The sequence below is a fragment of the Hermetia illucens genome, chromosome 1 (genome assembly GCF_905115235.1).
Source record: "Hermetia illucens chromosome 1, iHerIll2.2.curated.20191125, whole genome shotgun sequence".
Lineage (NCBI taxonomy): Eukaryota > Metazoa > Arthropoda > Insecta > Diptera > Stratiomyidae > Hermetia > Hermetia illucens.
In genome coordinates this window covers 38108718-38122592 of record NC_051849.1, presented here as the reverse complement: position 1 = coordinate 38122592, position 13875 = coordinate 38108718, and the positions used below count along the sequence as shown (strand labels likewise).

The following is a 13875-nucleotide window of genomic DNA, read 5'->3' as shown; positions in this document are numbered from 1 at the left end:
TGATCTGCGCAGGGTCTACCTCGTCTTCTTTTTCTACCATAGATATTGCCCTTTTAGACTTTCCGGGCTAGATCATCCTCATCCATGCGGATTAAATGACCCGCCCACCGTAACTTATTGAGCCGGATTTTATCCACAACCGGACGGTCATGGTATCGCTCATAGATTTCGTCTATCCTCATATAGGGGGCCAAAAATTCTTCGGAAGATTCTTCTTGCGAACGCGGCCAAGAGTTCGCAATTTTTCTTACTAAGAACCCAGATCCCCGTGGAATACATAAGGACTGGCAAGATAGACTATGATCATAGTGCAATAAGAGCTTTGACCCTATGGTGAGACGTTTCAAGCGAAACAGTTTTTGTAAGCTGAAATAGGCTCTGTTGGGAGCCAACAACCTTGCGCGGATTTCGTCATAGCTGTTGTCGGTTGTAATTTTCGACCCTAAATAGGAGGAATTTTCAACTGTTTCAAAGTTGTAGTCTTGACCAATGCGATTCGATGTTGTTAGTTCTTTGGTTTTTTGGTGCTGACGTTGCCACCATGTACTTCGTCTTGCCTTGATTAATGTGCAGCGCAAGATCTCGCGCCGATTGTCGTCTGCTCGCCTGGATGAAGGCAGTTTGCGCGTCTCGGTTTGTTCTTCCCATAATGTCAGTATCGTCAGCGTAGGCCAATAGTTGGGTGATCTTGAAGAGGAAGGTGCCTCTTGCATTGACATTTGCATCGCGAATCACTTTCTCCGGGGTCAGAGTGAAGTGGAAGCATGATAGCATGATGTCGTAGACCGTTGTGGATGTTGAATGGTCTCGAGAATAATCCTGCTGCTTTTATCTGGTCAGGGTCAGAATAGCCAGACTTATTAATTTCGTCATAATACCGAATTCTCTTATATCCGTGTAGAGTTTTACTGGCTATGCTGCTGTGGGCGGTTTTAAAGTCAATGAAAAGATGGTTCAATTGATGTCCATATTCCAAAAATTTTTCCATCGCTTGCCGCACAGAAAAAATCTGATCCGTTGCTGATTTGTCTAGAGTGAAGCCTCTTGGGTATGGGCCAATAGTGTTCTAGACGTATGGGGCTATCCGGCCTAGCAAGATAGCGGAGAATGTCAGCAACATGATACCTCTATAATTGCTGCACTGCGTGATATCCCCCTTTTTATGTATGAGACAGATAATGCCTCTTTGCCAGTCGTCAGGCATTGATTCGCTGTCCCACACCATTAGCATCAGTTGATGAACCGCATGGTGAAGTTGATCGCCTCCCCATTTAACCAATTCGGCTGTAATTCCATCGACACCTCGCGGCTTATGGTTTATATTTTTAAAGCCAATACCAGCAGGTTTCATTTGTTGGCTGTTGAAGAAACCTACTCCAAGCACATGGTTTAGTGGATGGCCGCTATAATATATGGTGTAGTGGCTTTCCTCCAGGAAACCGGTCCCTGTCCAGCGAATCTCTTGCAACGCTGTTTTATCTGTCTTATATCGGGTCAGAGCTGCTGAGCAGTATTCAGTCTGTACAGGGAGTGTATGTAGTGTTATTCCGTTGTCGTTGCCGCATCCTGTCCCAGGCTCCTTCTGTGGCTTCGTAACCACCTTTTTCTGTGCAGGGTTGTCAGCCCTACCCAACCCCCAACCTGGAGGACCAGTTGGTACAATTTGTCCCGTTTTTAGGCGCGGAAAATTCACCTTCATCCTTCTTCGTCTGCACCTCTTGGTTAAGAAAGAACTCTCACTGATCATCACGGGAGGTGTAGATAGGGTTGTTGGTGTTAGTTGAGCAGGCGTTTCCCAGGTTTTATGCTCTATCGTGGGTACCAATCCACGTTTTGCCCTGGGACCTATACTACCCTTTGACCGCCCGGATGTGTGCTCCCTTGATCGAACAGTCGACTTAAACAGATTAAAAGCAATACAAAACCGAGGAGTATCTCGGAGTTGAGCTGGTCTAGGTATATATAAATCGGTATGTGTCTATATAGGCGGCTTAAGCCTGGATATGAATGGGATATTACACAGTTGCCCTGCTAAAGTCACACCCGCATTGAGGATTTAGAAGATTACATCCTTTAGGAAATCTGCCAGTTAACATCACACAACGGTAAAAAATACGGATGAAGCAGCTGTAGGATTACCATGTTTTGGACGCTGCCCCCACAATGAAAGCTTATCACAAACCGTTCCTGCAATCATCCCAGTTGTCGGGGAAGGATTACTCATTTTTTCTTCCGTTGCCCAATTCTAACAAGGCACCTCCATGTTTTGTTTATTCTGGACTTCTGCTAGCCATGGAAAGCCTCCTTCCTCTATATATGCAGCATAATAATAATAATAATAATCGTTGGCGCAACAATCCATATTGGATCAGGGCCTTGAAGTGTGTTAGAGCACTTCATTCAAGACCGTAACGGTACACTAGGAGGCAATGTGGTCAGCATTGACAACATGCAGCATGTTGTCCTCTAATTCCAGTAGGCTGATTTTTAAATTTCAGATTTTCAGAATCCATAAGTCCTTAGAGACCTAAATCTGGTGTTGGTATAAATCTAGGACGAATTAGAGTAAAAATATCTTCTCGAGGAAGAACTGAAGCTTGAGTAAATTTTTCAGCTGGTTTACCCAAAGCCAGGAGTAAATCGATTTTATTATAAATACTTGATTGCTCCTAAATGTGTATTAATAAACTCCTGTCAGGCTACAATTGCAGTCAACGATCTAACTCCAAGTTTGAATTCCACATCAAACTCCTAATTCAGTTTCTCATTTCTCTCCATTAATTTAACTACCCAGTCCTTTTTTTGTATCTACAAATTTTCATCAAGTGAATCTGCTCCTTAAAAAGTGACAACACTGCATCGAAAGTATTAATAGTCCATCCATCCAATACCCTCACAATTCACAAGTGTTTGAACTCAAAAATCCAATTTAACTCCCTTCAAGGAACGGCTTCCCCAACCAATGGGTTGACTAAAGGCCACTACATACCATTTTGGACGCACAAGAGTTGCAAGAGTTTGTTCGTTTGCTTCCATAATCGTCAAACTTTTTAACAATTCCCTTTAAGGTCAGAGAATACCTTCAGGTTCTTACGTTTATGATATCCTTAAATAAATACAGCCGGAGGGTGAAATCATGTTGGGAGGCTGCGCGGTACCAAAATTGAGTTGGAATGCTATTAAGGGAAAAGACCCCGTTTGGAAACGACGACTGTTGAAGGATGTAAATACACTTATCGCTTATTATCAACATGTATTCGTAGTTGGTGTGTAAGGACCTTGTGTTGTTAGTGTGGTGGTTAACGATGGCGAATATGAAAGCACGAGGACATGTGATGTTATTTTAAATCACTGGGGGTGGATTGGGAGGTTCGATTGTAGAATTGCCAACTTGTTTATTCTGTAACCGAAGACAATAAGTGTTTAGGTATCAGATGTGTAGAAGGTAAACGATTTTTGCTTGCCTTTTGATTCGTGAGTAACATTTTGAATGTTTGCTGGAGAAGATTGTTTAGAAAGTGGCTTTTCAGTAGGGATTTATCTGATAGATACTGCATTTGTCCATGATTAGCTTCAATTTTAGTATTTTCTAGGCAAAAACTGAGCAACTACAAAATCAGGAAGCGGGAGTGTGATAGTATTTATTCACTGCTCATTGTCTATGTATTTATAGTATGTCAGGCTGTTAATTTCAAGATGACACTAGCATTCTACGATCGCTTCGGGTGCAGTAAATTCCAGGAATGGAGAAGTTTGGTCGTCCAAAAATTTTTCTAATGGTAGTAGTATTTACACTAAACTTTTTAATAATAACATTGCTAAGAAAAATGAAAAGCAATGAATTCCGTTGAAGATATCATTCTCTCTCTCTCTCGAATTATAGATCTTGGCCAACTGGTATCTGAACGAACATTTTTCATAAGACGTCAAATACTGTCCTGATGGCTTGAATAAAACTTCGCTGTGATAAACCGGTAAACCTCTTCTTCCAAATAACAAATTTAAACATTACAAGTAAGTTCCTATATTTAAAAAATGTAACCAGTTAGAGGCATCGACTGGAAAGAAGGCCATGGTAGCTTCTGGAATGAGTTGCAGAAATCAATGTAGCAATATTGAAAGCGTTCCCGTACCACCTTAAAAGAAAACTTGTTGTCTAATAAGTGACCCTCAACTGGTTAAATTCACACCATGGAAATTAGCCTTTTGAAAGTTGAAATTAGCAATATGGGAGTTGAGATGAGCGATTGACGCTAGAACCGGATGATAAAAACAATAAAAAGCAAGTCGGGAAACCGGAAGCTGGAAGCTTCAGGTATGAAAGGTTTTGTATATTTCTTTTATGTGTGAGAATATCCACTTTCAAGTAATATTGACACTCAAAGTCTTGAATTTGCAAAGAAGTGACAAATTTCACCAATTATAACTTTGTTAGTAATAGTGCGATTTCCACCAAACTTAGTAGGATCATGCTCTATATCATAGCCTACATTGGTCTTAGGATAAACTTAAAGGGGTTCTGCAGTCAATTACTGAAAATTTTAGTAATATACTATTATGAACCTTTGTTTGAACAGATATCGATATGGAGGGTATTTCGGAGCCTAGTTACCATATAGTGCCAGCCTCTTTATTTTTTTCATATTTTCCGGTTGAGTAGTTTCTGAAATGATCACTTTCAACCCCCGCACTCTCCACCTTTCCAATAAATGTCAAAACTAAGACCGGCTTCGGAAAGTACTGATCCTTTCATTTGATACCCCACATGACTATATTTGGTGAAAAAAAATTTACACCCCCCTTTTGCATGTATGGGGACCCCCCTTAAATTTAACCTAGGATGATGTTACTCACAATATGCGTGAGCGTTCAATGTTTCCACCTTTCCACCAAATTTGGTATCAATTGCTACAACCGTCGCCGAGAAAAATGTGTGTTACCGACAGACAAACAGACAGACAGTAGACGCACTACGAACACCAGGGGCTGTATCCTGTTTCCAGGGGCTTTGGCGGAGCTAGCTTCGGTGCTTGTCAATACGGGAAATGTCTCCACTTTTCGTGGAACAGGATCGGGCTCAATAGTCGATGTGACATATGTGAGTACCACATTGGCGAGGAGAATGACATGGTTTGTCAGTGAGCGTTATACTCACAGCGACCACCAGGACCCAGATATACTGAGTAACCTGCCTCAGAATATCGATAAGCATTGGGCAGCCATTTAAAGTGCTCTTCTCTCGGGTGCTATACAGGTGTCAGCCGAAGGGACATCATAAGATCTGGCTGACTGTGGAATCGTGGAAGCGGACCGATGAATGAAGGGGTTGAAGGCTTTACTGGCCACTGCAAGTGATGACGGGCGCGACGCGCTCGAACTCCAATACCGAGCAAAACCCCGAGAAGTTCAGAACAACGTACGCCGTGACAAAGGACAATTTGCTGTTGTGCTGGTCAGGGAAACGGAAGATGTTCCAGGACGCAATAATTTCAGGAATGTATACCGCATCACAAAATAGGTTGCATGTGGTCGCCAATGTTTCGATGGTCTTGTGAGAGACGTCAACGGTCGCCTTCTCATCCATGATGATGAACAATCGAAGAGGTGCAAAGGAATGGCTAGTCCTCGTTGCATGCGAATACGGGCTGTTCTGCTAAGCAAAAGAAAAATCATTTCGGTCATTAACGCACTCAAACGGAGTAAAGCTACTGGACTTGACGGCTTCCTCGCAGAGTTATTTATCGCTGCACCTGCAGTTACGGCTGATCTGTTGCTTCCACTCGTACAAAAATCTTCGGAATCCGAGACTTCCCCAGAGAGTGGAAGAAAGGAATGACCGTGAAGACTCCAAAGGAGGGGTCCCAGTTTGAGCGTGCCAATTGATGAGGTATCTGCCGTTGCAAAGATAATTGCTAAAATAATTCTGGAAAGCATCAAAGAACATCTTTCTATTGATCAACAGAGAGCAAGCTAGGTTCCGTTCCGGATCCTCCTGCATTGCCCACATAAACACCCTATGGATCATTTTGGAACAGTGTGCAGATTTTAGATCTTCACTGGAACTGCTCTCCATCGATTTCGAGAAAGCTTTCAATAACGTGAACAGGGATTGTATCTGGAATGCTTTACGCAAGAGGGGAAACTAATACCCATTATCAGAACGACATATGATACCGCAAAATGTCACGTGCTGCGCGGAGGTCAAATCTCGGAGGATTTTGAAGTCCAAAGCGGAGTCCTCCAAGGATACATCCTGTTACCAATATTATTTCATGTTTTTATCGGTAACGTTCTTCACGCTGCCTTGCCCGGAGGCCGTGGAAGAGTTCAATGGACAATGATATCTTTCCTCAAACACCTGGACTGTACTAATGACATCTGTTTGCTCTCTGATCTGGTCGTGGACCTTGGCCAAATGGCTCTGGATTTGGAAAAGGAGGCAAGTCGAGTTGGACTTAAGATAACCACCAACAAAACCAAGGTTGTCAGTCTGACTGGTCGACCCATTCTCCCTATCTGCATTAATGGACAATGCATCGAAGGTGTTGATCAATTTGTATATCTAGGAAGCATGGTTTCTGCGAACGGTAGCATCGAACTGGATTTTGCCCGACGTGTTAACAACACTAGTTCCGCTTTCGCCGCTTTATCTAAAATCTGGAAATGCAGTTATCTGAACACCAAGATCAGGTTGAGACTGATCTGTGCTAGTGTTCTTTCTATGTTGCTATATGGGAGTAGCACATGGAAAGTGAACTCCACTGTTACCCAAAAGCACTAAACTTTCGTCAATGCCTATCCGCGTCGTGTCATCAGAGTGCGCTAGCATTACACTATCGTAGAACTTGGTCAGCGCACAGGCCTGCCACTCGTACGCATTATAAGGAAAACGGCAGTGGATACGTCACATAATAAGGAGCGACAATTGTATTGCGGGCTATGTGGAATTCACTCTCCCAAGATAGCCGACGAGTCGGCCGCCCTAAAGGCACTTGCCTCAGAACAGCAGAGGAGGAGGGCAAGCATTTCGGGAAGCCATGAGTGGAGCTACTGCGCATTTTAGGTAACCGAGAGCGATGGCGCATGGGTGTGGTTGACGCGCTTTACCTCAAGACGGGGTGAATGGCAGCAATATAATAAAAAGACCTAGCTAGATCAGAGAAACTCCTTAGGGTTATACTGACATATAGAGAAATAGGGGGGACAATCAAATCAGTACAGAAGGGAGACTCAATTGCATCAATGACATATATATTAATACCTGATGCAGTCCAGAATCTACCTCAGTGAAGAGGAGATTAGAATTTAATATCTTGTTATCCAGCCTGATTTTAGTCATATAAGTAAAGTTATGAACCCTCACGCTTTGGAAGGAAAGTGTTCTGCCAAGAAAAGGTTCATTCATATGGATCGTTGGTGAAAACGCATTGCCGGCGATGACTTTCTCAGGCTTAATAAACACCCTTTGTGCAGGAAATTGCATACAGGAGGAGCAAATCCAGTTTCTGAGCGGAATGGAATATGATCGCGAATATGCGGGTTAGGTACGAGATACTATGTAATGTGTGTTCTGCACATGTTTTTGATGTATTGGTGTGTCGATGGCGTCTAAATGCTGTTTACATGGGCGATGCTTCTTTTTCACCATACAAATTCAAGCAATGCGCGACCTTCTGTATGTTGTCTCCTTGCTCTGGCGACCTAGTGACTTTGACTGTAAAGGCAATGAAAGGGAATGAGTATGAATAACTGGTAACGTCCGCCCATTCTTAGTTGCTTACTGCGACGAAGAATTATTCTTCTAAGAAGGCTCCATGTAGCGGGATGGATGATAGAGGAGAGGATACACCTGAAGCATCGCAGAACTCGAGACGACATTTTGCTCAGGCATCTGATGTATAACGAACTGCTCGTCCCAACCACCAATTCCTGTACTAACTTTTCAACCACATATTTATAAAAATGGTTTGAATGAAGGTCCCGAAGTATGAACTATCGACTTTCACAATTTTCCCGATAATATTGTATTCTCCCAGGACCTGCTAAGTTCGAGCAAGTGTGTCATTTTACGGAACAACAAATAATGTACATATATATACGTAGTGTAAATAAATACTAATATTTTATGGGTAAAACACGTTTACAAACACGTTAAATCCAATGTAACTAAATAATATTGAATAGAGTAAGCGAACATACTTTCTCAAAACACAAAGTAGTTTCTATTCTCAGAAACACGGGTAAGAATTAATATCACGATCTAATGCCGTTTCCAAACGCCATAATATTTACCTCCAGTCACTTTTGAAACCAGTAGAAATATTTTCCATAATGAAAGGAATTCACTTACTTATTTTCTGTGAGATTTCAAATTTTATTATATTTTAAAATTATAAGATAAATAAAAATATTTTAGAATTTTCTATATTTTAATTTTATAAATAAAATTATAATCTATAAATTTGAATATGATACAACATGGCTGTCTTATAAGTAATTATTCTCCTTATTTGCAGATTTGGTTACAAATTCATTCGAGGTACATTCACAAGGTGCTAATGGAACCAGAGCTTACAATGGTCATCAAAATCAACCACAACCCAGACTCAATACACTAACCCGAAGGAAACGACAAAACACAGATGATTCAGATATATATTTGGATTATGTCATTTTAAAGCATTTAGAAACCACCCTCGGGAGGCTTCAACAACAAAATGTGATTCGATTAAAGTAAATATAATAAAATGTGATACTAAAGTGCTATAACATACATAAATTATAACATTTTCAACTTTAATTTAGTGATTCCTTATTATCTACAATATATGCGGTGCTAAGGAACTACGCTTCTCAAACGCACCTTTATAAAGTATTAACAAAGCAGGTTGATGATAACATCGGTGCATGTGACTTTTTCAATAAAATGGTCTGGTAAGTAAAAAAGTTTATTTTAAATGGATGGATTATGAATAGTGCCCGATTATGAAAGTGTTCTGATTTAAAAAAAAATACCAACATGTGCAACAATGCTATTTGGCCCCTTATCAATTGCCTGATAATGTTTTATTGACGCCGTATTATCAATATCATACAATATAATCATTAATCATTTATAATTTAAATATAAGCATCAATCGTATATAAATTGAAATATAGTAAAATAGATTTGATAAATAATTGAAAAATAAATAAAAAATTAATTAATTAATTTTGATTAACTTTTTACTCGAAAAAAAATGAAATGATTCAAATTTATAACTTATAAATGAAATTTGCCCTTACTTTATTTTTAACTATATTTCTCTTTTATCCCTTGTAAATATGACTATTGATTATTGAGTTTCATTTTAAAAGGATTTAATATAATACAATAGTATAATACTTTGAATTGAACCATGAAAAATTACTACCCATCTCTTTATCATTATTATTATTATTATTCTGTTAAGGGAAAGTCGCACCGCGTCCTTAAAGAGCTACTGTGCCCATTTTACTGGTTATAGTGTACCTATTGATCATAGTATCTCAAGCAGGCCGACAACCGTCAGGAACTTTAGTATGTTCCCTACTTCCAAATCTTTCAGCTTTGCATCTGGTATTAAGTGTTTTCTCAGATGCCTCGACCTACTTTGCACAAGTGCCGGACACTGTCCCAGGACGTGTATAGAGATTTCGTCGTACTCCTCACAAAACCTGCAGGTAGTGTCCGTAGATATCCCTAACTTCCCTAGGTGATAGTTCAGCCGACAATGACCAGTGAGAATTCCCACTATGATTCGGAGGTTCCCACTATGATTGGTGACGTTTAAGCAATCCTTTGTGCGTATGGGTTCGTATCCCGCAATAAGCACCCTGGGCTGCTCCATCCCTCGTAGGCCCGCCCAGTATAATTCGCTCAACCATTCCTCCTCATTTCTTAGAGTCATAGTCATGAAACCGTTTCTGATTCCACAGAAGGTTTCTGGCCCGTGTAAAGGCGTCCCTGCTCCCTTCTTGGCTAGTTCGTCCGCTGCCTCGTTGCCTTCCAACCCAGCATAGCCTGGAACCTAAAGTATCCAGACTTTGTTGGAGGAGCCGAGTGTATTCAGTCTCTCAAGGGATTCCCTTACCAGTTTAGAGCTCACCTGGTCGGACTTAAATGTCTTGATCGCTGCTTGGCTATCGGTAAGAATAGCTATGTTCTGCCCCCCCCCCCTTGGTTCCTTTGATAATTAAAGGAGGCACATTTGTCTATGGTGTATATTTCCGCCTGGAATATGCTAGTGCACCTCCCCATTGGCTCAAAGTACATTTTCCTTGGACCAAAGACACCGGCACCCGCTCCCCCTGCTGTGAGGGATCCGTCAGCGTATCAAGTAATCAGTTGCTGGTTTAAGCCATATGTCCCAGCCACGCTCTCCTAATTTGCCTTGTTACTCCAACGTGTTTCAAACTTCCTATCGAAATGAAATCTTGTTGTCATGTTATCCCTTGGTATCAGTAATTCGGGATACCGCCTAGAAAGAATATCAATCTTCCTTCGATTTAAGCAGCTCCCCGCCTCACTCATACTACCGGCCATCCTGAATATTGCCCTCCTTGCCTGCATCTGTATGTGCAGATGGAGAGGGGTTAATCCCAGAAGGACCTCCGGGGATGCCGTTGAGCATGTTCTCATTACCCCACTGATACCAGCCAGCCAGCCTTTGGAGCTTATGTAATTCCCTGGCTTGTGTGCTGAGTTCGGCTCTTTCTGCCCAGATTACCGCTCCATTAGTAATCATTGGCCTTACTATTGCAGTATATATCCAAAGTAATATCTGTGGGCTGCAACCCCATTTTTTCCTGCCATGGATCTGCAAGTCATCAGAGCCCTCGTTGTCTATGGCCTTCTCCACCGTTTTGAATTCAAACGATGTTAGGCAGATTGGCCTGAAAGATTTAGGGTGAAAAGGATCCTTTTTACCCGCTTTCGGAATAAAGACCACTTCTGCCCGTCTCCATGCCCTTGATATATATTCCAGTGCTATGCTCCCCCTTAATACCCTCAGAAGAGACTCTAAGATAATTCCTAGGCCTCTCTGGATAAGTACTGGGAGAAAGCCATCTACTAAGGAAGATTTCAGTGGTTTAAAAGTTCCCACTGCCCATCTTTGCCTAGCTTCTGAGCATACATCTTTTGCTAGTCTCCAGCTCTCCTTCCTTCCCCTTTTATTCGTTGTTGGGGTGTCAGGCAGAATGTTGTCGCCTGCCACCGTGGGGTAGGACCCCGGGAAATGAGTTCTAAGAAGCAGGTGTACCCTATCCTCCTCATTCTCGGTAAATGTCCCATCTTCCTTTTTCAAACAGACAGAGATAATCCCCCGTCTTTGGCTACAGCCTTGTACAGCCTAGTTGCTTCTGTGATTTGTTCGATCCCTTCACAGAATTCCCTGAAGTTGTTTCGTTTTGCTTCCCTGATCGCGTTGCTATACGCAGTTAGTGCATTTTTGTACCTCTGCCAGTCCCCGGTTTCGTTTTCGTGCCTCTCATTCTGGCCAGGTTCTTGTTCCACCATGGTACATCCCTTGATGACTTAACTGTCTTAGCCGGACAGCTGGCCTCATATGCGTCAATGACAACTGTGTTGAGGTTTTCCACCACTGTTTCTAGTTCCAGTTCGCTCCTGATGTCACCGCCCCTTTGAAGGTGGGCAATGTCGTTGCTCAAGTGCGCTGCGTAGGATTCCCAATCCGTTCTCCTGGGATTCCTTATTATTCTTTCTATTTCGGAGTTACCCTCAATGTCGAATTTGATTATCCTGTGATCAGGAGGGTTCATCCGGCACCCTCCAATTCCTGACCATTCCGTTCATTAGGATATTTCCTTACTGTTCCCTACGTTATATATTTCTAACTTATTGCTAAGAATAAATTCAAGACCTCTACGGTTGGTGTTGCTGCTTCCCCAGACTCCGTCGTGGGCGTTGGCATCGCAGCCGAGAAGAAGTGGTAATGTCCTTTTCTCGGAATACTTCGTCAGTTTTGCGATTTGTTCCGATGGAGCCCGGATTTCGTCTCCTGGAAAGTATCCCGATGCTACAACTGCCTCTCGAGAGCTCCTCCCGGCTTCCAATGAGACTTGGATAGCCACAAGGTCCCTGGTTAAAAACTCTGAAAGACATATGTATTTTAAATTACGTTTAAGAATTATGCAAGCTCTTGGTTGTTCACAAGAGGAGTCCTAAATTACCTGCATATTTCCTCCTTGCAGACCGCGTTGTCACCGGTACACCCAGGGCTCCTGCGCCAACACTATTCCAATGTTCTCCTTGGAACTTGCCCTTGCAATTACTGCAGATGCAGCTTTCGCACGGTGGAGATTTATCTTATTGCTGGCCATTGGCTCCGTTATTGTTTGGAGCTCTTCTCCACTGTCGGAGTGTCGCCCTCCTCCTCCGACATGGCGCTTTCCTGCGCATCGCTGTCTACCCTCAGCCCTAGGAGTCCTAGGTCTAGGTCGTCCAGCTTCTGCTCACTCACTGGGCAGCAGGTCTACTTCCCTGGTTGATCCAGTCCTTTCTGCCTCTATGGCTTTCGAGACTTCTTCGGGGACCTCGGCATGTTTTTCACCCGGTGTCTCCTCCGAGGTATCTTTCCTCGGCTTTTTCCTGTGCACATGCCCAGGTATGTTGCCAAATCGGTAATTGATATGGCAACTCCGACGTGTAATTGCTTCCAGGGATCGGTCATCTACCCCCATCGTGAGGAGTTTACCCTTGCCCTCCACCTTGCTTCTGAAGACTCTCCATAGTCGGGTATGGAGATCTTCATTCTGAGCGATTAGGAGACCCATAAGGTGTTCTGTTTCTAGCGTCACGGCTTTTAGCAGAAAAACTGTCACCATGTGGGCTCCTGGTATATCATCCCCAGCACATGTAGACAGTTCCACCCCTTCACAGCCTAGCAATCTAGGAACTATGGTTCTAATCCATTCTGCGGTGTCTTCCGTCGCGCAGTCCACCAGAATAAGGCCTGGTCGAAAGCGTATCCCGGTGGACACCAGTTTCGAAGTTCAACCCTTGATCATCTGCCTGACGACAAGGCCCTCAATGGTTTCCTGCTCCTCGCGAGTGAGTATTTTTTGCTCGGTAAACATTTTTGGCAGTATGGCCAGTCGAATTCCTGGGTCCTGCCTTCACTCCTGACCTGCCCGAGTTTTCTCCCCCCTTGGGTTCAGGTTTGGATTTTTTGGGAGCATTCCCTTCATGCGGGCTGATCTCTGTTGCTCCCCGCTTTCTCGGCTTCGGTAGAGATGGCTTAGGTCTGTTCTGAGCCTTCTTAAGGGCCTCTTCTGGTTTCAGGCCTTCCTTCAGATAGCGCAGGTACCATTTAACACCGGCGCCACTGAGACCTGTCTCCTTCCTGACGTCTGTTATATTTATCTCAGACGTGCTTTTGCTGGTCCCTGCTCTTTGAGCAGTGGTGTTCGTTGGCTGTTGTCCACGCAGTATACCAATGTAAACCTTGGATCCACTGCTTGACGTTCCAACTTCTCCCTTCTTGGGTGTAATCACCTGGGTCTCAGTAATTCGGAGATGTGCCCCCGCCTAATTAACCAGTTTTTGTGTGGCACGGGGCCCCGCTTGTTTGGTTTTCGTTTTCTTTTCTTTTTTGTACTCATTTGATTCCCATGAGTATGGGGGTTAGGAGGTCCGCCGTGCCATAGCCCCCCGTACCACGGTAAGGTTTAACTTTCTCACTGAGGCGACCAGGTATCAGTGAGGCTCCGTTCGAATACAGTCAGTTACCCCCGACTGCAAACTATCCAATGGACACGGTTCGCATAACACCCTGGATTGGGGGAGGTGTTTTTCGACTCCCCAGTCTAGATCCGTAGCGTTTTGTTAATAGT

General features: G+C 43.1%; 1 protein-coding gene across 1 annotated transcript in view; it reads left to right on the top strand.

Moving 5' to 3' along the window:
• LOC119647126 overlaps positions 1-13875 on the top strand; it is a 36863-nt gene that overhangs the window by 11436 nt on the left and 11552 nt on the right. The window contains exons 2-3 of the mRNA XM_038047913.1: positions 8517-8733; positions 8806-8934. Coding sequence (XP_037903841.1) covers positions 8517-8733; positions 8806-8934 — 346 coding nt within the window. The remainder of the gene's footprint in view (positions 1-8516; positions 8734-8805; positions 8935-13875) is intronic.